Source organism: Tympanuchus pallidicinctus, unplaced genomic scaffold (genome assembly GCF_026119805.1).
Source record: "Tympanuchus pallidicinctus isolate F22 unplaced genomic scaffold, pur_lepc_1.0 scaffold19, whole genome shotgun sequence".
Classification (NCBI taxonomy): Eukaryota; Metazoa; Chordata; class Aves; order Galliformes; family Phasianidae; genus Tympanuchus; species Tympanuchus pallidicinctus.
Genome location: NW_026294710.1, coordinates 15010273 through 15033906, shown reverse-complemented (window position 1 = coordinate 15033906; position 23634 = coordinate 15010273). Strand labels below are relative to the sequence as shown.

Below are 23634 nucleotides of genomic sequence, written 5' to 3'. Positions count from 1 at the left end.
TTTTTCCATCACACTGTTTCATCTAATTGCTACATTGCCCTAATCTTCTAACCCTGGAATCAAATAAGGTGATGAAGAGGAACAGAGTGCATTCACTGTTATCGGCACAGACTGACATGAGAGCATTCTGTGAGGATAAAGCAGTAGGACTCAGCTGAATGTTTTGGAGATCCTTTGGCTTGATGGGGCAAGATGCTGTGTAGAATGCTTAGGTCCATTTGGAAGATACTGCAAGCAATGATTGGTGGTATTTCTTTCTGGAAACACGAAGGATGCAGAGGAGGAAGACCTGAGAATTTGTTGTGTCTCTGAGCAACAAATTTGTTTGTTTGGTGTGGTCTTTTCTGTAGTATTTTAGAGGGGTGGCTGTCTTTCCATTCAGTAGTGGCTAGGAACATCTTGGAGTTTGTTGCTGCACACTGAAGATCACTTCAGTGAAGTGATGTATGGCTTCTGTAGGAGAGGAGCAAAAATTAGTGGTCTTTGGAAGACAGAAATTATAAGAAATGGTTTTGGGTCACTAATGAAGGACTGGATGATAAGAGATGAGAAAGCCTTGGGAAGAAAGAAGGCTCAGTGAGACACAGCTGAGCTGAGATGGCTGCTCAGGGAGTTTTTATCTTGCTGGAGGTTAGCTGAGAGGAGAGTGAGGACTAACTAGGGATTGGATTTGGGACTAATGCTGCTCATTCATTTCTGGATGGCTGGAAGTATGTTATGTGTATAAGGAGAGACATGTCCTATGGTCAGACCTCAGACAAGGGAAAATGGACTGTTGGTGGGTTGGGTTGGGTTGGTGAGTTGGTAGATGAGAGCAGCCTTCAGTGCAGGAGTAGCCTATAGGAAATGAAGGGAATAGGCCCAGCCTGCTGCTGTAGGGTTGGGTCACTTTTCTGGTAGCTTGTGCGAAAGGGGAGAAAGGATAAGCATGGACCTTTGTCCCCAGATGGGCTTTCCCTTTTATCTAAGTCAATATTGGATGATAAGCTTTCACTCTTTCTCTCTATTTTTTTTCTTTCTGTGGATAAACACAGATTAGAAAAGCTTCAAGGGATGTTTTTTATCTGTTATTAAGTTCTTAATAGGTCACCTCGGCATTGAGAAGCCCAGGAGCTGAAACAACCAACAATTGAATTACAATAACCTCTGCAGAGCACAACCCCATCAATGGGTCTGGGGCCCAGAGATACGTGGGACCTCATTATCTTGACCTTAGCCCCAGGGATGTTAACCAACAAAAAGCACTTGACAGAAAGGCTGGACTGGCTGATTTCCTTCTGAGGATTCTTCAGGTTCCCTTTTTCCCCACATTATTCAGAGATAACAACACCTCTCCAAATTGCTGACAGGAATTGTTCCCAAGTCATCACTCCATCCATCCACACAAGCCTTCTGTGTCACAGAAGAATGAGTAAAGAACCCCAAACCCTGCGTTTCTCAGTTTTTATTTATGTGCTCATAGCCCATCTTTCCATTTCTCTGCAGCCATTCAGAACCAGTCTGGAGCAAATATCATTGCAAGACCAGAGAACCTTACTTGACCAGAGGTATAATAATGATTTTTGGATTTGAGTTGTTTGGAGGAAGTGGTGAAAATGCCCAAATCCTCAGCAAAGCAGGTTCTTTGGTCTGCCTCTATTATACTGTAAAGGGAAATTGCAAATGCTTCTGCATGTCTTATAAGTTATGGTTGACGCATGGAGCCACAGAGGGCACTGTGCCACCCACCATGTGCTAAAGGCTGTGTTCAGATCAGATCCTTGTGTTGTCTGCTACAGAGAGTGGGTGCCTTCAAGGGGGATTTCTGTGCTATTCAAGTGTGTTCCAACCCTAGAATCTGCAGGTATATGACAGTGCACTTAGCACACTTGTGTTCATCTTCACCTCATCTCATAATCACTCAGTCGTGACTGAGTCCCCATGGCACATTGTTGGGTGCATCCTGAGTCCAGGCAGATGAGCATCACCACGTGCACATGTCACTGGGTACCTTTGTGCTGCAACCTGTTTGAGCGTTTCCAATGTATGGTGTGCTACTGGGTTGATGCATGCTCTGCTGTGCCTCTGTAAGGCTGCTGTGTGCCCTCCTGCCCATGTGTCCATGGGAGTGCCTGGGTCTTTGCATGCCTCTCATTGCCCAAGGGCAGCTGGCTTCCTCAAGTGACATAGTGTCATGAAGATCTGTGGGTGTCTCAAAGCTCACTCCGTCTGGCTTCAGTCAAAGGGCCCATTGTGGTGCTGCTCTGTACCCCCCCGCAGCAATCCCAGCCCCCCGGGTCACTGCATTCCCAGCATGGTGAGATGAGCTCATCTCTGGGAGGCATCTGGGCTCTCAGCCCCAAGAACAGACACTTATAAAGGTCTTGTATTCCAGGTCCTGCCCATGTTGCCATCCGTCTGTCCTCAGACCATCCCATAGGATTATCTACCACAGCTTCTGAGCAATCCCATGTAAGGATTTGTGCTCCAGGCCAATACTGTGTGAATATCTTTGTTTCTGGCCAGTCCTATTCACAGATCAACTTTGTTTTTATATGTTTCTGACCCAAAACCATATAGAGCTTGAGTCCGATAGTGCTACTTGTGTCAGGGGCTTTGATATATAGTTTCACTTCTGCTTAAGATCTGACCAGAGTCATCAGCTAATTTGGGTTGTATGCCATGCAAGTTGCCACCCGAAGAACGTCCTTGTATGTTGAAGTTTCATTTTTACACTCCTTTCTTTTTTTGCATTTTTTTCTCCCTTATATCAATCAAAATCCACTCTAACTGAAAGCCCATGAGAGAGGGGTTGGAATTAGATGACCTTTGAAGTCTTTCCCAACCCAAGCCATTTTATGATCCTATGATTTTGCCACTGGTGGCAGTATCAGGGTAAATGTCTAAAGCTAGCCATCTCCTCCCAAAATGTTGCTGATAATGAAATTCCACCAGTGTTGGACAAACTGGAGTAGCTGAGCTTTTGTACTCTTCATGTCATGACTGTTGGCTTTATGTATATATGAACTCCTGGCATGCTGGAAAACTAGAATAACTTTTTGACATGCAAGAAGATACTTACAGATACCAAGTGCAGCATATTCTCTTTCAGAATGTTCTGTGGGATGCTGTTATGTGGAGGAGAGACTTTGTAGCTGTAAAGTAGCCATAGATGTGCTGCAGAGAGACAAATGCATAATCCAAAAGCGCCATCATACTGTGCATGAACAGTGTGACAACAGGATGGCTCTTGAGATGGTTCATTGGGATCATAAATACCAGCATTCAGGAGTAGGGCCCTCACTATGAGCATAGAGCTTGGCTTCTGGTAACGTCAAATAGAGAATCTGGGGTGCTGGATAGAGTGTGGTAGGAAAAATGGATGAAGAGAGCTGTGTTCCTAGAGTGACTAAAATCTTGCAGTGCTTATAACCCGGACACAAAGGATATTATGGGATCCTTGGAGATGCCTGTGAGAAACAAGCAGAATTGTCCTGTGTTCCTCCCTTCTTTTTGCTCTCATCAATGATGGCAAGTCTTCGTCACCTGTAGTGTCCTTTCCTCAAAGCTGCCAGATGGACAGCACTTGCAAGAGCCTCAATAAAGGCTTGTGTACAAACTATGTGACTACAGTGTTTAAATGTCCTCTTGGTTTGCTCAAATGCATGCCTGATGTAGGCATCAGATCTCAGAGATGCCACTATGGGTCAGCATGACATTTTCTAGGACATCTCTGCAGGCCAGTGCCTTTTGTTCCTTGCTTCATTTTCCCTGGAGAGAGGGCAAAGCTGATTTTTTTTTTTTTTTTTTTTTTTCTCCCAGTCTCAAATGGCTTTTATTTTAGGTTGCAGGGTTGGGTAAGTGAAGAGTAAGTGTTCCTGAAATATATATCAGCAAGAGCACGTGTACTCCAGGTATGTAGGACTGAGGTGGCTGCTGTCAGGAGAGCAAGGGCCAGAAGTTGTGATGCCTTCTGTGAAGGAAGGGGGAAGGAATTATAGATGCAGGGCTCTGGCTCTTGCATGTAGCATCACAGCCAAGTCCTCAGCATGGAGACTGGAGAGTAGAGGCCTCAGCCCCATGCCATAGGTGAGAGCCAGCAGCCTGCTAATAGGTTGCCTGGCTGGGCTTGTTGCTGAACACCAATCTCTTGGCAGACCATTACCTTGAAAAACGAGCTCTGCCGAGCTTGCCTTGTGTTGTTACAAACTAATGATTTGCATTGATTAGCACGTGGCTCACGACTGTCTAATTTATCAATCAGGGAGCGCCAGGGGATAGTGTGTAAACCATGCTTTCAAAAATGATGTCATCTGTCAGTGGGCTCATGAATGTGAAAGCTGCACACACCTGACATATTCTCCCTGATGAGGGGTAGAAAGGACCCAGCCACCTCTTTGTCTTTCCTCTGTGTCCAGGTCTGAAGCTTGAACAATTGCTATTTCAATTTGAGGTGAGCCCTGCAGTCCAGACATATCCTGGCTGGCCACACTTAAGGCTGTAATTATTATTTTTATAGTAGTGGTAGCAGTGATCATAAACCTACTGTGTTAGTTGCTGTCCAAACCAAGAACAAAAGTCTGGCCTTTTGTTTATGTCTGATTTAGATCATAAATCCATTATGGCTGGGAGTTTCTCTTGCTATAAATGTTAGTGGGGAAATAGAGTGGAATGGCTTGGTAGTCACTTGCTTTGGACCATTTTAAAAAAAAAAAAAAAAAAAAAAAGGACTTCTGTCTACTGTGAGTTGGTCTCCTGGCTTGCAGGATCCTCTGGCACAAAGCAGAAGGCTCATTCCAGTGTATCCTGCATTACTGCATGCTTGATCCATTGTAACTCAGTGCCCCTTAAACATCTAGCGGTGACCTCTAGTGAGTCTTCCCTGGAAGCAGAACTCTGAGGTTGGTCTCCTCTCCAGATTGCCTAGCATTGCCTCTGGTGACAGTGGCTGCCATCCACACACGTTTCGATTTGGACAGCATTGAACACATGAGTGCTGTGACCAAACACTTGGTTTGTTAGGATCTTGATCTCCATATGACTGAAGGTGCTCTCAGATCTGTACTTGGATGGAATGACTTGATCAACACAAGCAGCACCTCAAAGCTGTAGAAGAGAAGAGAGAGGACTGCTGGCTGTTAGGCAGAAGAAAGAGATAGCTCACCCCTTGCTTTTTCAATTAGTGTTTCTAAAAGCCTCTTGAATTGGTAGATAGACAGGATTATTGAAATGTCATATTTTATTAGAAATTGATCTCCTGCTAATAGGCTTTAGGCAAATTAGAATGGATTACTCTATCGGAAAACACATGGCAAAACAGGGAAATAGGAGGAAACAGAGTTCACCAGCTCCTTCCCTGTCTTTGCTGAGATCAGTGCAGTTATATCACATAACCCAAATCAATGGAAAAGCAGAAGTAGGTTGTCATCATGATGGCCTGATGTTAGATCATACTCTGCTGTGTCTTTGCTCCCTTGCCATGCCAGAAACTGCAGCCAGCAGACTGTGCCCACTGGGGAATGTTAGGTTCATAAAATGGGGAGGAACTGATATTGGAAAAGCAATGAAGTATTAGAGGCCCCTGTGCAGTCGTAAGGCTGTGGCTGGGCACTGCTCAGAGCAGCCTGGATTGATGTGCTGGGCTGCAGGGCTGCTTGGATCTCTTAGAAATGAGATTTGCTGAGCCTTAATCCAATAGTAAGAAATAATGATGGTGATTTCGGTAAGAAGCCCTTGGAGAAGGAGATGCAGAGAGGACAAAGAAGAGATGCCTCAGACTGTGGGGAGGACAGAGATTGTCCTCTGCCCAGCTCTGGTTTTCCCTATACAAAATATTTCTTTCAGAGCCAGTGCCACTGTTTGTTCCCTTGCACCCAGGTGGAGGCAGTGGGGCCTGATTCTATGTCCTGTGGGGCTTTGTCTTTGAAATCCATTCTTGCAATCTTCCTTAATCACCTCCTCTGGGATCTGGGGCAATTTCATGGCTAAAACAAACTGTCGCTGTTACTTGAGCAGGAACTGCCAGAGTGCTGTCTGGAAGCACTGGGGCTGGCAGTGATGAATTCCCTCTAACTTCATCAGCCTGGGGTCTGCTGATTCTGCACAAAGCAGAGTGATGGGGAGGGAAGTGTTGGCTGAATGAGCCATGGTTCACCAAGCTCCTCATCCCCTTAGTTATTCATTTAATTATTTGTAATGACTATCAGCCAACTAGACTCTGCTCCTGCTGTCTTCCTATCCAGCTGTTGTCTGCCCTGTCCCAGTTCCCAAACAAATCTCAGGAGACTTGGCTGGATTTTAAGGAGTATATGGGGGTCTCACTTTCACTCTGCTGATGCTCTGAGAAGGAATATATGGTTTTAGAAGAGCAGGAAACAGCTGAGCACAATTGACATGGCAGAAGTGATGCAGACTTCTGCTGCCTCTAACAAGACCAACCTACTGGGGCAAGAAAATTGAGATGATGTGTTAGCAGGAGCGCTGTGATCATTTTCATGAAGCCTGCTTTCAAAGAGATTCTGAAGGCAATTTTGAAGACAATCATTTGCCCATGCTTAAAATACAGCTATTTATATACTAGAAAATGTAGCATAACTGGATTTTTCTTGGATTAAACAAGACTGCATTATATTCAGAGAATCATAGAATGGCTTGGGTTGGAAGGAACCTCAAAGATCATCTAGTTCCAACCCCCTGGCACGGGCAGAGTTGCCACCTACTAGATCAGGTTGTCCAGGGCCCCACCTAGCCTGGTCTTGAACACCTCCAGGGATTTATTAATGTGCTCCAAACACTGATTCAGTCTGTGACATCATGCCATGCCTGTAACACAAGCAGCTTAGATGGCGGGTTTTAGCAGAAGTGGCATTCATCTACAGATCAGCAGTTTTACACTGTGCTATTTGCAAGTGCAGATATACAGTTTAATCTTTGCTGCTGATGTGCTTAGACCTCTTTCACAACTCACTTCTTGGTATGAAAAGTAACGCTTCCCAAAAGTGACCATCCCCATCCAGCTTAGCAGAGGAAGAATGTACTACCAGAACTGCAAGATCCTCTGATCATGGAGCAGGACCAGTGCTCTGATCTGCAAGGGAGATGTTTCTGTTGCTCTGCTGAGATTGAAGAAATTTGTTTTTGCCACGACCATGGTTTGTCTTTCAATAGTGAGGCTGATTGCTTGCTGACACCTATTACTTCTCTGTCCTCCATCTCCACTGTTTTTCTTTGGTCCGTTTGAGATTGCAGAGTCATAGAATTATTACAGTTGGAAAAAAAAACTAAGATCATGTAGTCCAACAATCAGCCCATCCCCACCATGCCCTCTAAACTTTGTCCCATGCTTTAGGGAGTTTTTCTGTGCCCCTTACTTCAATAACCACATGATTCCAACCCCTAAAACCCATGATCCCTTCTAAGAGAGAAGTCCAATTGGCCACCAGCTTGCAGAATCACAGAATGGCCAGGATTGGAAGGGACCTTAAGGATCATGAATCTCCAGCCCCCCCCCTTGCCACATGTAGGGAGTCTTGCCCAGAACATTTCTCTCCTGTTCTCACCATTTCTCTCCTGTGGAATCAGAGTAGCTGTAGGGATCCAGATAAAACTGTAAGCATCAGTAAAATAATGGAAGGTATCTTTTACTTTCTTTCATCTTCCAGACCAATGGGCTCTTTGCCAGAATGCCTACAGGGCTAGCCATGACCAGTGTGGGAGTTCAGGAAAGACCAGAGCCTGTATCTTTAAAGATTAATAGTGTTGTTTGCTCATTAAGGAGATCATTTTGAAGCTAGCACTAACCAGAACATTCGAGTGCAAGCATCTGTTTGCTACTGGGAGAGGATATTTATTGTCTGATACTTCAATGGATGTAAATAAACAGCCAGACCTAGATAATGTTCAGACAAACAAACAAACAGCTGCCAGAATAGGTCCCCTGGCAGTTGACCTTCGGGAAGCATCATGCTGATGTTTTAATAGCAGCCAGCTTTGAAGAATGAAGCCCAGCAAGTGCAGCCTTCCGAGAAGCAGGATTAATGTGCAGTCTGAATGAGCTGATCCCCCAGGAGCTCTGCTTGTGTGTTGGCTGTGGGGCAATGGAGAGTTGTCAGGGTGCTGGGTAAAAGGTGGTTGGTGTCAGTCCTACGGGTGGTGGCAGGCATGGTGGTGTGGGGTTGGTCGATGATTTAGAGTGCTGAGTAGGGCAGGTGTCCAGGCAATAGGAACGGGTATTCCAGCAGTGAAGGTGATGAGCGTGTTTGTGGATGAGTGCATGTACATCTGGCAGTGGTGGTAGTGGTGGGCTGAGCATTTTTGGACTTGCATAAAGTCCTGGAGCCCCTTCTTCCTTTATTGCCTTGCTCTCCACCCTCCTACCTTGCAAAGATGCTACTGGTTCAGTAGCATCCAGATTCAAAGAGAAATCCCTCTGGATTCTCACTCAGGCTCTAATCTCACAGCCCACTAAGAACATCTCCATTATAAGAGTATCCGTACTTCAGTCAGAAGAAAAATCCATCTGCTTCAGCACCCCAGCTCCATGCTTATGGCTGATTTCAACTAGTGAAAGCAAGAACAGAGGAAAATGCTGGTTTATGCTTTGAGTTCTCTTTCATTCAGCAGCATGGGTATATTGTATTTGTGTCCCTGATATCAGTGATGACTACTTGCAAGCCTAGATCAGAATCTCCTCATTTCCCCTTTATAGACTCCCTGGCTTTTTTTCCCCTTCCAAACTCAAATGCTTTAATTCCAGTGGTTGCTTGGGAGTGGGGAATAAAACTCTAAGATAGATTGCGATTATATTGCTTGATGCTCAGCAGCAAGATTGTTCTGTGAAGATAGAGATCCTTTAAACTCAGTGCCTGGGGTTGAGCATACGAAGGCCTGAGTTGAAGACAGGATAAGATAGGACTTGATTTAGGAGCCAGAATTCTGGATGCAAGCTGCAGTGTCGTCTCTTTGCTGGCACAGGGCTTGCATTATCTTTGCGGTGTGGGTGAATGTCTACCAGGCTTTCTGGCCACTTTCTGGATTTTCTCTTTCCTTATTTAATAGCTATGACTAGAAGAAGAGATCTCTGCACTTACAGCTGTTAGGCTGTGTAGGCATGAGTGCATGTGTGTGTGCTTGCACATGTTCAGTGGAATGATCCCTTCCTCCCCTTCTGCCCCATAATGATTTTGCAGCCAATTAGGTTAGCGATAGCTGTTAAATTCCTTCCAAGTATGACTGTTTTCCTGGTGTGAAACCTCTGCAATCTTTTACCTCCACCAAGCCCACAGGGGAGATCCCAGGGGTCTGTGCCTCGTGTCTGTGCTGTTTGTTAACTCCAACTGGTTATTTCTTCTGCTTGCCTCTTCTATCTCCAAGCTCCTTCTCCTCTAATGGGGCTCGCAAAGGCTGGGGATAGTGACTAAGCCTGGGGTGATAATTGGCTGCTTACATATCTGGTGGCCTACAGATCTGACCCTGATCATGCTGAGAAATCAAGGTCAAGGCAGCGAAAATGTGAGGTTTGTTTGGAGCAGCCACAGGAGATGGGAAATGGGGGCAAAGCTGAAGCAGCAGACAAAGCTCAGTCATTGCCCTCTGACAGCGAGAACTTGGTGCAGAGAAGTCCTCATAGGAAATTGGAAAGGCTTCTGTTAACGGGGTTCTCTGAGCTGCCTGGGGCAGTGCCTCAATGTACAGGTTTCTGTGTTTCTCCACCTTCAATCCTTTTTGCTTGTCCTTGCTTTCTTCTGACTGTCCTAAGAGGAAGAGTTTATCCTGAGCTCATTGGCCTCTTTCTTCTTTACCTCACACGTGAACCGTATCGGTGACTGCTTTTAAGCAGAGACCAAGGAGATAAAGGTGTTCATTATGGACATGAATGAGCCTTTTCCTACCAGGTACTCACTGATACTGGGAGGCATGGATGCTGGATGTTGGGCTTAAGGCCCAAACCTCTTTGTTTGCTAACACTGTGGAGTATGTTTCTATCAGCATCAGATCCATCAATATGATAAACCAACCACACGTCCTCTGATCTCCTTTGGAAAGGGCAATTTAGACTGGATATAAGAAAATAAGCTTTTTGCAATAAGGGTGGTGAGGCACAGGCTGCCCAGAGAGGTGGTGGATGCCCCCATCCCTGGAGACACTCAAGCTCATGTTGAATGGGGCTCTCAGCACCTGATCAGGTTGTAGATGGTCCTGTTCAGTGCAGGGGAGTTGGATTAGATGACTTCTAAGGGTCCCTACCAACTCATATGGTTCTATGATCATTGCAGCCCTTTGTTTATACAGGCTTTCCAGACCTTTGTTGTTCCCTTTTTTCCTTTCTGTTTTCCTTTCTAATACAAAAGATGATTCAGGCTCAGTTTCTTGGCAAAAAAAAAACCAAAAAAAAAAGGTTGATACAGAAATAACAAGCTCATGGTCTGTGTGCCAGGGACCAGTGGGAATGGGTCTTGATACTGTCATTATTCCGTGGCATGTTATTTCCTTTTGGGTGTTTTTTTTTTTTCTCTGCACAATTACAAACCAGGATCTGGAAGCATTTGATCTGCTTTTCTCAGAAGGATACGGAGATCATCGTTTGGAGCACAAAACAGATCTGCTGTAACTTGGGAAGCTAGGGAGGGGTACTGTAATGTGTGGATTGCTCTGGGATACAAGATTTTGGGGAACTGAGAGTAAACACAGTGAGGGGAGCAATGTAGATGCATCTCTGAATTGTGTGGTCATGAGTTTTGCTGAAATACTGAGTCTAGAATATACCATATAATGGACCCAATACTTCTGTGGATAGCTAGATTATCCTGAATTGTGATTATGCTAATGGAAAAGATTAGTAACCTTCTTCAACTGTTTTTCAGTCCAGTCTCTACAGATTAACTTTAGACCTGTAAAGGGAGAAACTTACTGAGTTTTGTGCTCTTTCTTCTATAGTTCTGTCTTACTGTCAGGGATAAACTGGGACAGTGTTCTCATAATCACAGTTATTGATGTCCCTGAGTGACTCCCTGTTATGAGTTGTAGCTGGAATCATAAGGTGTCATAATTGTGCAGGACAGATTTCAATATCAGATATAGGTAATCAACAAGAGAAATAGCCTGTGTTGCATTGTAAGTTCTGCAATAATATATTCCCCCATGGAATATTAGTAATAAGAACAATAATAGTATCTGACTAGCATTTGAGTCAGTCTGGAAGACTCTTGTGTGTTTTTTCCTCTTTTGCTCATCATCACCACAAGTTCTGTCCTTTATATCATAATTTTTGGTAAGATTTGTCCAGGCAGCAACAGTGATACAGCGATGGTAATACAACAGCAGTAATACACTGATAGTCCCAGAGAAAATTAGCAAGGTCTGGATTGTTCTTCAACAGATCTTTTGTGTTGATGGGACCAACAGCAGTTTTGTGCTTTCTTTAAGTGAGGACGCAAGGGAAAAGTTTATTTTGTGGTGATGGGGGTTGTTATCCAAAAGATGTGAACAAGAACACAATTTCTAACGATTATTGCAGACTGAATGGAAGGAGGAAAACTACTCATGTTCTCTCCCCACCTTTTTTTTTTTTTGCTCTGCAGATCCGTGTGGATGGCACCACCAAGAACACGCTGGAGTATGAGATAGTGCAGGTGGTGGACACTGGCCCCATCTTAAGGGACATGGCCTTCTCAATGGATCATGAACACCTCTATATCATGTCTGAGAAGCAGGTAAGAAGCCTTGTCCGTCCGGTGTTCTGAAAGCTTTTAGCTTGATTGTGCTATGGATGGCAGAATTGGACGTGAAATTCTCAGTGAACAGTTACTGCAAAAGATACTCGTGCACTGTTAAATATCTAATGATTGTGCTTAGAAACCATGGCACTTATACACTGATGAACGTTACTAAGAGGACAGGGGCACGGACCTAAGGGGGAGGAACCACCCCCAGCATTGCCTTGTGCAGTTACACATCCTACTGGCTACATGACAAGGAGCTGCTGTTGCATCTACTGTGTACCACATTCTCTCCACCCCCATTCATACTATGGCTACATCTGCCACAGATATGAATAGAGTAAGTGCAAAGCTGAATCTTTTGGAGCCAAATGGAGTATTAGAGTAGTTGAAGCTTTCCTGAGACACAGTGATCTAGAGTGGGAGACAAGGCCTGCCCTGGTGAAGACATGGTTTTGAGTGAGATTCTTGTTGTTAGTATTATTATTACTGAAAATGCTACTGGCCAGTTCGTGGAAAATCCAGTCTGGGTCTTCAGCATGGAAGTCTTTTGGCGGAGTGCTTGACCGTAGGGAAGTTTGCTCCTTCAGTTGGGAAGAAGTAGTTTGGCATGAAAATATCGATTGCTTGTAATTAGCCTTGTGAACATGCAAGGACTTGAAGTATTGCAACTGGTTGTTTTGTGCATGTTTGTAAAGCAGTCTTAGGATGGCTAGACAAAAGGGAGCAATGAGGGAATGTGGCAGAGCAATGCAAGTGCTCTATTGTGCACCTCCAGTCCTACTGCAGAACACCAGTTCAAGAGCAATGTGTTCACACATACATCAGGGTTCACTGAGTAAATACAACTCTCTTGACCTTGCACCATGTAAATGGCACCAGATATAAACCACAAACATGATATGCTTCCTATTACCTTCACAAACAGCCAGAAGTTCCCTAACACCAGATTCCCCTTTAGATATTGTGTGCTGTGCTTTGACCCTCTGTCAGCATTGTGCTGCAGTGGTCAACAGTCAGCTGTGTCCAGGATAGAAACGGGCCATGTTATCTTCTCCACTCTTCCACCACTATGGCAGGTTTTCCACCCACTAATTCCTGCCTCTTAAAAAGGAAAGTGAATAATCATCCCATCTCCACCTGTTATGATTTTATACACCTTCATATCCTCTTCAGGTGGCTGTTTTCTAGACTGTGGCTAATGATTAGTCTTTACCTTAGCTAATTTTCCTAGGGCAATAAGACAGAGATACATGTGGGTTTTGTGTGGAGGTGGTTAGTGGGGTTGCTGTGGCCCAGGAGCTCAGAATCTGCAGGCTGATTGTTTTTCTTCTCTGCATAGTCTGGGGGGTTATAGTTTCCAAAACTGCCATTTTTTGTGCTTGAAACACTTTATTTTAGATGTTTTCTGTCTCTGTGAGGTGTCTTTTGTTTCCATCTCTTTCCTCTGAGCTATGAATAACTCAAATATGGGTTGGGGAGTGGAGCAACTCTATACATACATCTTCATTAGAGATGCTGTGAGATGTTAACACAGGAAAAAGGGTATGGTGTCAGAGCTGGAACTTCTTTTTCATCTGCTCTTTTTCGTAATGCTTGGAAGGAAAGATAGGATAGGTCTTCTCCAGTATCAAGGTAAAACAGTCCCAGTCACCTGCTGGGATGGCGTGGGAAGCTGGAGGCAAGTGATGCTAATGAACTTCTATAAAACTTGTGAAAATAAACAATCTATTTACCATCATTTTAGAAAGGGAGTCCTTCTATTTAAGTAGAGTGAAGCTTCCCACACAGTGAAAGCCTTGATGCCATGATGATACACCAAAATCTAGTGCACTGATTTCAGAGTTTGCCAAGAGCATCCATTTTGGGACAGGTCCCTTCAGATCCCACCACTCTAGAGCCTTTCACATTTACAAAGCTGAGATGTTTGTCTCCTTTGGGTTGGTTGGTCTAGTAACATACACAAGAGCTCTCTTGATTCTCTCTAGGAGAGGGCAATGGGGAAAATACATGCGGCTCATCACTGTTTACTCAATTCCTATCTCCTACACAAGCCATTTCTGATTTTGTTTATGATATCGGAAGCAATGCAAGTGGTAGAGCTGCCATCATGGCAATAAGGTATGCTATCTGTGTGCCCACGGTACACATATCTGATAAATGTTTATAAACATCTAAAGGGAGGTGAGAGGCAAATGGATGAGGCTAGGCTCTTCTTGGTGGTGTGTAGTGATAGCAGTAATGGCCTAAAACTGTAGGAAGTTACATATTAACATGAAGAACTTCTTTATGGTAAGGATTACAGAGCACTGGAACAGGTTGCCCTGCAAGGCTGTGGAGTCTCCTTCTGTAGAGATATTCAACACTAGTCTGGATGCCTGCCTGTTGTAGTGAACCTACTTTAGCAGTGGGCTTGGACTCGATGATCACTTGAGGCCCCATCCTCTGTGATTCTGTATGAACACTCTTCAAGTGCTTGGATTAACATCTATTTGGCCTCAGTATGTGGAGGAGGGATGGCTGAGGGTAGGTGCAGAGTTTAGCCACCACTGCAGGCAAGATGAAAAATGCTATGGCATTGGGGAGCATGTATTTTGTCCATTGTACAAACCATGTCACACAGTCCTTTTCACACATGGATGAAGCCCTGAGTTATCAAAGTTTTTCAGTGCCCACAGCAATCTCTTTACATTTTGAGGTCTGTGGAGATGAGGGACAGGAGGGTGACAGCTTGACCTGACCTTTTTGAAGGCAGACATGGACTGGGGTTTCTTCAGCCTCAGTCTTCAGAGCTCACCCCTTGCTGTGTCCCAGAGATAAGAGCAATTCTGTTGTGTATTCAGCTACTCCATTAAAAGCAGTTTTGCAATGCTCAACTTCATTATTCATCAATCCTCAATGGAAATGGGAGCTCCAATAATAAAACTGAATTTTTCCAGCTTGTCTCTGTTCTATTAAAGCTTTGGCAGTCCCAGCACGCATTGCTCTTTCCATACCCAAAGCCAATGATGAGGTGTTAGGACCCAGTTCAGCATGGCATCCTTTAATCTGAAATGCCTTCAAAGCACTGCTGCTGTAAACCTGACTTGTGTTTCAGAAATATCACAAGGCATGTGTAAAAGCAGCATCTGCCTGGCTGCAACCAGCTTAATGGTGACAGGACAAGGGGGAATGGCTTTAAACTAAAAGAGGGAAGATTTAGGTTAGTTGTTAGGAATAAATATTTTACACAGAGTGTGATGAGGCATTGGCATATGCTGCCCGGAGGGGTTGAGGATACTCCATCCCTGGAGATGCTCAAGGCCTGTTTGGATGGGGACCTGGGCAGCCTGATCTGGTTGGGGGCAGCCAGCCCATTCCATGAGGATTGGAGTTCAGTGATCTTTAAGGTTCCTTCCAACCTGAATCATTCTATAATTCTATGTAGCTGGGGTCCAAGGGAGCAGGGAGCCCTGCTTAGCCCTGTGGTCCTTGATCCTCTCTTGCAGTTCTGTGCAATGCTCAGCTCTCAGGAGCAGGATGCAGCAACTTTTCACCACCATTCTATCCATATAAAAATATAGGAAGAGTGATCAAATGATGGAAAGGGAAAGATTGGTCACCAAAACTTTCTCCTCTCAGACAAGAAGCCCGATACTACAAATTCCCTGACATTCTATGCAGTGTTTGAAGTGCCTCTTTCATCACTTTCCTACTTTTTCTGCTTCTAACTCCAATCTTACCCATTCTCTGTAGCCCTGTCTTCCCATTTGCAGGCTTTTCTGTTGCTCCATTTCTTAGCTCTCTCCTGTTCCAGCTGTCCCCACACTGCTGAATGGCCATGTCTCCTTGATGCTGGAGTGTTGATATGCTCAACCCAGCTCTGGATATCATGAGGTGCAGGGTGCTCATTTTCCTCTTGTGGCTTTGGACTAGCTGTGGGAAGGTCACTCAATCAACCCACTAAACAACTCCATTTCAAAGTGTCAGACTCCTGGGACTCTCCCAGTGCTTGGAAGTGTTTTGCAAAAGTGATGCAACACCTGGAAGCAGCTCCAAGATATGAGAATCTTAGCTTTTCCCTTTGATATAAGGGGATCAAAGGGAAGAGCTAGAGAAAAGGAACTGAAAGGATGGGGGGAAAAAATGGTAAACAGCAAGAGGCCTCAACTTTGTGTTATTAAAATTTCAAGGCTTTGAGCTGCCTCCCACTTCTGGTTTACTAATGGTTAAGGAGGACACCGTTCTGTGAATAGTTTGAGTAACCCCATGTTTTACTCAAGGAAAGAGGTTTTCTGTCCCTGGCTGTGCAGGTGACTCTTGAGTCACACTCCAGCAGAATGTTGTGATTCTTTCGTATAAACTAGCAGAAAGGCATCCACGATTTGAGAATAACCCACATCAGTGCAGTGCTATCATTCCCTAAAAATCAAAGGTGAGATCGGTCAGGTCATGCGTAGCAGAAGCAGAGAGGTATTTTTGGGGCTCTTTTAAACTTTGCCAATGCAATATCAAATAAATATGTGCTTCAGCTAAAGCATAGCAGAAAAAGCATTTGGTAAAAATTAAGTAATGGTATTACAAATCATGTTGACAGGATCTTTCTGGCCTTTCTGTGTCTGTTTTTCATTAAAATGAGGGAGGCTTTTACCTATTTATCTCCTGAGATTTAGTCTTCTTTCTTTTTGACGCTGAGTCATTATCTGCAGCAGAATTACTGTGTGCAAATGAGCTGCAAAGGAGGAGGTAGTGACTGGTTAGTTTACTTCTGATTTCATGACCACTGATTAAAATCTTGTCTGCCGATTGTGTTATCGTATCAATTAGTTAAAGCAATCACTAATAACTTCACCTAATTACAACATAATTTCTTCAAATGTGGTCTTTGCGCAAGATTTCAATTAGCATTAAGCCCTCGGTTTGGAGTGGCTGTTTCCTGGGGATTGTCAGCCTGAGCCTGTCCCCAGAAACACTGGCTCAAGATCACAAGTTTTAAAAATAACTCAAGTGTTCTTTCCTGTAAATTTACATTTGTTTGTGAGCCACCAGGTTGCGTGCAGACCATGTTTTTCATCATTGGTCCAAGACCAGACAAGACTGAAATGATTATGCTTGAAAAGAGAAAGCTGAGATTGTCGAATAAGTGTGACTTTTTGACCTGGGATTTAAAAGCAGCAGAAACACCCATAAGCTGTTATAAATGGTGACATTGCTACTGCAGATGTCTATCATTTCACTCTGCTGACTTGATGGCTATTGGGAAAATGTCTGTCATCGTGTAGAAGGGGTTAGAGTGTGTTGTGTGGAACACACAACTGTACACACTGACACGTTGACAGTGTATCATAGAATGGCTTGGGTGGGAAGGGACCCCAAGCATCATCAAGTTCCAACTCCCAGGCGACAGACAGATCTGATACTAGACCAGGTTGCTCAGGACCCCAAGCCTGGTCTTGAACTCCTGCAGGGACTCTTTGGAGATGTTCAGGTCTTTTGCAGGACTTCACTGTTCAACCTATAAAAGCTAGGAGGGAAGGATACAGCAGCATAGTCTCTTTTCTGGAGTAATTTGATGCTCTGAGGCTGAAATGCGCTGTAAGACCAGAGTCATTAGAGCTTCTAAGAGCCTGGATAAAGTGCTGAAATATAATTTTTCTTTGTGAAGTTGTGTTTTGTTTGGCACTCTTTATGAAGGATTTCCTAACTCATTGCTCAGCCACCCTATTTTTGGGCAGTTCTAACAAAGCATATGAAGAAGAAAAGTTCCTAGAGTTCGATCAACCTCTAATAAGCACAGAGTATAATCCCAGTTGGCGGCCAAGGCAACTTTTGTTCTTCTTGACTGTCCTTTCCTGCCCTTAAAATACCACTTATCACCCTCAGCAATATCGGAGGCTGAACTCGGCTCTCTCTTGCATTTGCTTTCACCTAATTAAGGGCCTGTTAACTAAGTTGAGATGCCCTCTGAGAAATGACTGCATGGATGGAAAACCCTGCATTGATGCTCAGCTAAGGATGGAAAAGACACTGAGTGCCTGTGCTTTCCAGCCAAGAATGATAAAAGCGATTTGGCCCACTGGCAAAACTGCAGCACATTGTGCTGCTGACTCTCTTGAAATAATACTTTATCAGCATAATGCATATTATGGCAAGGAAAAAAGTCATAGTTTAGCTTGATTTTAACTCATTTGCTGCTTGCACATAGATATCCTAGGACAAAGCTTTGGCAGCATTAAGGGAGCAGGGACACTCTTAGTATCTTAATCACATGCAGGGGTGGTTGTGTGCTGCAGTGGGGTCATAAATAACAGAAGACTGGGGTGAACCAATGAGGAACCAATTCAAGGTCTTGGAGATGTCCCAGGTGAGTCCTCTTTAGCAAAAGAAGAAATTCCACCAATGTACATCTTCATACCATGAGATATGTGAGCATCTGGAGCTTCACCTCTCATTGTCCTTCAGCCTTGGGTTTTTTGCACTTGAAATAAGCTCTTTTTATGCCTTGGAAACACTTTTGTAAGTGCTGATGCTGTGTTCAGTACCTCACTTTGCCATGAAACAAGTACTATTCTAAGGAGAAGAGCTTTATAGCTCAGAAACAGTTCAGGATTTGAGAGATCTGGACTCATATCCTACCTTATATCACTGCGGACAAGCCACTATGGATCCATGTGTCCTGAAGGTACCATAGATAGTTCCAAGATCAGGACATGTAAAAAGTCCCTGCTTGTAAGATCCCTTTAAGTATTGGAAGGCAGCAATGCTTAAACTGCCTCAGCCTTTCTTCATAGGAGTGGTACTCCAGCCCTTTGGGCATCTCTGTGGCTCTTTTGGACCCACTCCAACAACTCCACATGTTTCTTGTGCTGGGGACCCCAGACCTGTGTGCAGTGCAGCAGGTAGATCCTCCCAAGGAAAGAGTACAGGGCAGAATCTGGCCCTTGGATTCTGAAGGAGATTCATCTCCCCTCACAGCTTTATCAGGTCTGTAGTCTGAGCTCTGCTGGAAGTGCTGGAGGGGGAAATGCTCATTGGGAGAATCTTTGTAGCCATCCTGCAGGTGACTTGATAGCTCTCTTGATCTCTTCCCTGTGGAAGAGTTTGGCAGAGTTTGGCAACCTTTCACCAAAGAGAAGAATGTAACAGAGTGCAGACTGATATCCCTTGGCTTCATTCTTGGACTTGCTTATCCATACCAGAATCCTGTTTCCTTCTGACGTATTGTGTCCCAGAGATGACTTCTTTCTTGAACCCTTCCACAGCTGTTGACTCCACCACCTCCCTGGGCAGCCTGTTCCCAGGTGGTACCTAAACTATATAGTTATTCTCACATGTATGTGCCTTCCCTTTGTGAGGAGAATTATGACTTTCACATCACCATCTGTGGAATTGCATTTGGCTTGAAATTGAACAGCAATATCTAATGTCAACATTCTTCTCTCAGCTTGCTAAAGCCCTCTCTGTACCAAGCTGCTTCATCCATGGATTGCTCCTGTGTAGGAGCTGGAGGATGCTTGGGGACAGTTGAAGGCACAGTGTTCCTATCGGGAATGGATTGTTTAACCTTTGGGACTCTTTACAGGTTGTCCAGAGAAGTTGTGGATGCCCTATCTTTGGAGGGTTTCAAAGCCAGCCTGAATGGGGCCCTGGGCAGCCCGATGTAGTAGGGGGCAACCAGTTCATGTCAGGGAAGTTGGAGCTTGATTTTTAAGGACCCTTCCAACATAAGTCCTTCCCTCATTCCGTGACTGTGTCATATCTCTGCGGTGAACACAATTAGAGGGGGTTGCCTGGGACTGTGGTGTGACGAATGAGATGGGTTGAACCAGCAACCATGTCTTCCTCCTCCTTTCCCCTGCACTTTTAAGTGGGAGCCCTTGTCCTGCTGTATTTACAGGTTCCCATTCACGGATCTGATTTCACAAATAGTAGCTCTTCTCCTTTGCACAAAAAATAGCAAAATACTAGGAAGGCCGAAGGAAAAAGTGAGCAGTGCACGTAAGTACAGAAAACATTTGTGGCGTTACTCCCTGGGAAAGAAGTGGCAGGGACTATTGATCCTCACATGGTGGATGACGAGTGGGAAGTTGTGCCGATGTCTCCCCTGGGGCTCAGGACAGCCTGGCACACTGTGCATGGGTCAGCTGGCCCTATTGATCATGGTGTTATTCCTCTGTGGTGTGGCTTCTGCGAGTCAAACACAGCCTGCTGAGCTCTGCTTGGGGAAAACAGTGCAGATCTGTGGAGTTCAGTGCAACACTCATATTTTATATATATATATGTGTATATATATATATATATATATATATATATATATATATAATGATTATACATCCACTCCCATTTCTTGGTGCTCTGGTTGTGGTTTCAGCTTGGAATAGGTCAGAGTATTAAAGGGTGGCTCAAGGAATTTAGGTAGAAATCTGAAAATCTTTGTTCCCTCCTCCCCCAGCCCCTGACCCTGTAACAGACTCAGAAGGGGAGAAGAGGAAACCTAAGAAGCTGATGATTACATGTGAAGCGTGCCAGATCTGTAATCCTGGACTCCATTAAACATCTGTCTCCTCCAATCTCTGTGACAGCCAGGTCTCCTCCTCTGAGCTGCCTCACTCAGACCTTACATTTGCAGGTCACTTGAAAGCACCAGTGTTTAATCACCCTCTGCTTTGGTATTCTGCTGGGCACCAGTGCTCCCAGGGAGGGAGGATTTGGGTAAGGCAGTGACCCTGGCTCAGGAAACCTTCAATGCAGTCACTTCTTTACCTCTTGGGCTTAATCTTTTCAATCTAACACATGCTTGAGTGCTTTCCTGGTTTGGTGCCCTGTGGCTGTCAGGGGCTCTTCTCTTAATCATTGCATTTTAAATATGTTTCAAAAGTTGTTTCCATTGCAGGCTCATATATTTTTCTTTAAAGGAAGTATTTACTATTCTCAAGGCATTTCGTTACGCCATGTCTGTACAGAGCTTTTGTTTTCTTGTAATATTTTGTATTAAATGTTCCTGAGCTGCTAAGAGTGCTCCTTTCTAGTGCAGATTAATAGCTAGGTTTTTTTTTTGGTCAGCATCATTTTTTAACTATCCCACAGTTAGTTTTTTTTCACCCCTTCTGCCCATTTTACTTTGTGCCTTTCTTGCTTTATTTCCCTGCTAAATATCTCTCATCATTTTATGCTGTGTGATACAGCCATTATCAACATAGGCGGGTGTTGTAGGATGAGGAAAATAAAACCACGTCAGAACCTGCCCTTGAATGGCAAGCTGGCTTTTATGTTCACTTCTATTAAAAAGGAACTTTGGTGTCATGCTGTGTTTTACTGTTGGTGTTTGGATAATAGTATACTCAACCACCCTGAAAAAATTTTCTTGTAGTATCTCCTAACAAGATGAGGAAGCAATGGGAATTCTTGAATGCTAATTTGGTTTTGTTTTTACTTTGTGGGGGTTTTTCTTTGTTTGTAGATTGTGGGATTTTTTGGCTTTGTGTTTTTCCTTTTTGAAAGTATTCTGAGGCAGTGAACCAAACTGTTCATTGATTCTGATGCTCAGAATCATAGAATTGTTTGAGTTGGAAGAGTCCCTTATGGGTCATCTAGTCCAACTTCCTTGCAGTGAGCAGGAATAGAATGCATCTGTATTTTTGTTTGTAGCATAGGCTTGGTATACTGTGCCATGGAAGCACATTTGTGTAGATGGACAGCACAGGCCAGGAAGTCTCCTATTGCTGTAATGATATTCCCTAGATATCCCTCTTGGATGCACACCTGAGGCTATGTTGATACAATAAACATAGAATCAGAGAATCATCAAGGTTGTAAAAGACCATCCAGTCCAACCATCCACCTACCAGCAATATGGCGTGATGGCAACTTGGCAATCTTGGGGTTGTTTTCTTTGAGGCAATAAAATCAATACCAAGGGTTGTATGACTGTTTGCTCATTCAGTGGGTGTTGTATGGGGACAGGATAACATGGTGCCCCATGTCCTGTTGAATAGGTTGAAGTTGGAACTTCTTGAGATAGTGGTCCTTAAACAGTTAGACTTGCTAGCTCATCTCAATTCCAGCACTATTCATGCCATTCTGATTCCTTTCCTTTATTGGATGAAGGGATTCTTCTTTTCCTCTAGTCCTGAACTCCAATGTGCAAAATTACTCTTACACTCCTCTGGGAGCTTGAATCCATGCCTGCCTTTGTGGTGCATCTATGAGCTTGTAAAGCATGCTGTATCTCTTCTGTATTAAAGATGGTGTTCTTACAAGCTCTCTGTTCCAGTGATGTAATCTGTGGTACTGAGTGATATGGTTCAGTGGGCTTGGTAGTGACAGGTTGATGGTTGGACTAGATGATCCTAGAAGATTTTTTCATCCTTCATGATTCTATGATTCTGTGATTTGGGAATCCTTCTCTGGAAGAAACCTTCCAATGCAGTTTTGAAGTTCATTTATTGATAGTTGTTGTCCCAGAAAGCAAACATGGCAAAAGGGATGTAGGCAGACATTTGCACCAACTCAACCTCCATCAGGACAAGGTACCCTTTTTTTCTCTTCCAATAAATGTGATAAATCAGGGAACACTGTTGAAACCAAGTGTCACAGTGTGACCTGAGCCTGTATGGTTCAGCTTTCTTTCACTGCCAAGAAGTGTTAGCCTCTTCCAGACCATATAGGGAAGAAACTTCAATTTGAAGCCTGTGTAGCATTGTGTTTTAGTTAGAGCTTGTGGATCCAGCAATTAGAGTGATCCTCTTTTGGCTTCTTCATGAACTTAATGCATCTGCCAGCCTTTGGATGGAGAAGATGTACATAACACCCTGATTGCTATTTTTGCATTCCCTATAATTGTTTCTTAAAACAGTGTTGACATTTAGGCAGGAGTCTTCAGGCAGCTGCTTCTGCAAACACAATGCACTTTGAGCCTCTTTATGTGCTTTAGTTGGGCTGAAAGTTTCATGGTCCACCACAACCGGCTCAGAACAAAATGCTGGTAAGGGTCAGGACATCTTTCAACCACAGGATGCAGTGTAGAAATGAGCCTGGAGAGATTTGAAAACTCTGTCATCTCCAGAACAGATGGATGTTTTTCTTTGCCTTCTGAAGGGAACTATGTGGTATATTTTTCACAAACAGCCCTACCACGTTCTCCAGGCTTACAATCCCGTTGATTTTTACCCGTGACTACCTTAGTTTTCATTATAGCTTCACATGACACCCTTGAGACCCAAGGACATTTGGAGAATGGATCAGTGCAATGGAAGACTCTTCTTGCCATCTGTGAGCTGCCTATGTGTGAAGGAAGCCATCTCCTTCTGCCCCAGCACACCGACATGGGCTTCATGCATCTGTTCTGTCCCCTTCAAGGTGGCCGTGTTCTTTGCTGTTTCACATTTTCCTTTTCTCTCTCTCTAAGAGCATAATCTATACTCCCAAGACTTTCACCTCAGGCCATTAACTGGCAGGTTGGTCATTATAAACCACTTGGCAGTGACTGATTATGGGGGGCTCTTTTGCTATGGAAAATGTGGAACTGATTGTCTGGGTGACCTCGTGTGACCTCGAGAATTCTGCATTTAACCTGGCTTTAGACATAATAAACCCCAGTAATTAGCAGAGAAATTCACCGGTGACGTATCTAATTGATTGGAAATGCCAATCCCTGGTGGGATGTGAAGCTGCACTGTGCTGGGGCAGAGCTGCCTCGCAGGCGGGGGTTGTAAGGATGCTGTCATGAGGCAAGGAAATGCAGGGAAGGAATGCAAAGCATGTTATAGGTTTGCTTTTCTTTCCAGCTGAGCATGCTGTAGATTTGCTTTTCTTTCCAGCTAATGGACTTGGTGAACGTGCTATCCATCACTAATTACTTACTCCTTTACTCAGCACTTTTCCAAGGTTGAGCTCACACCTTTGGGAAAACACACCTAATGTCTGCGCAGTCCATCTTAAACACGTGCTTGCAAAGAGA

General features: G+C 44.1%; 1 protein-coding gene and 1 long non-coding RNA gene across 8 annotated transcripts in view; both read left to right on the top strand.

Annotated features, from left to right (window-relative positions):
- Positions 1–23634, top strand: part of PLXNA4 (plexin A4) — a 445689-nt gene that overhangs the window by 213063 nt on the left and 208992 nt on the right. For all 7 annotated transcript variants that reach the window (XM_052680712.1, XM_052680714.1, XM_052680713.1 and 4 more), the window contains exon 4: positions 11559–11690. In XM_052680712.1, the coding sequence (XP_052536672.1) occupies positions 11559–11690 (132 nt within the window). The remainder of the gene's footprint in view (positions 1–11558; positions 11691–23634) is intronic.
- LOC128079475 (uncharacterized) lies at positions 1243–3570 on the top strand. Its single transcript, XR_008206172.1, has 3 exons — positions 1243–1547; positions 2375–2451; positions 3092–3570. It is a non-coding gene; the product is annotated as an uncharacterized LOC128079475 (long non-coding RNA).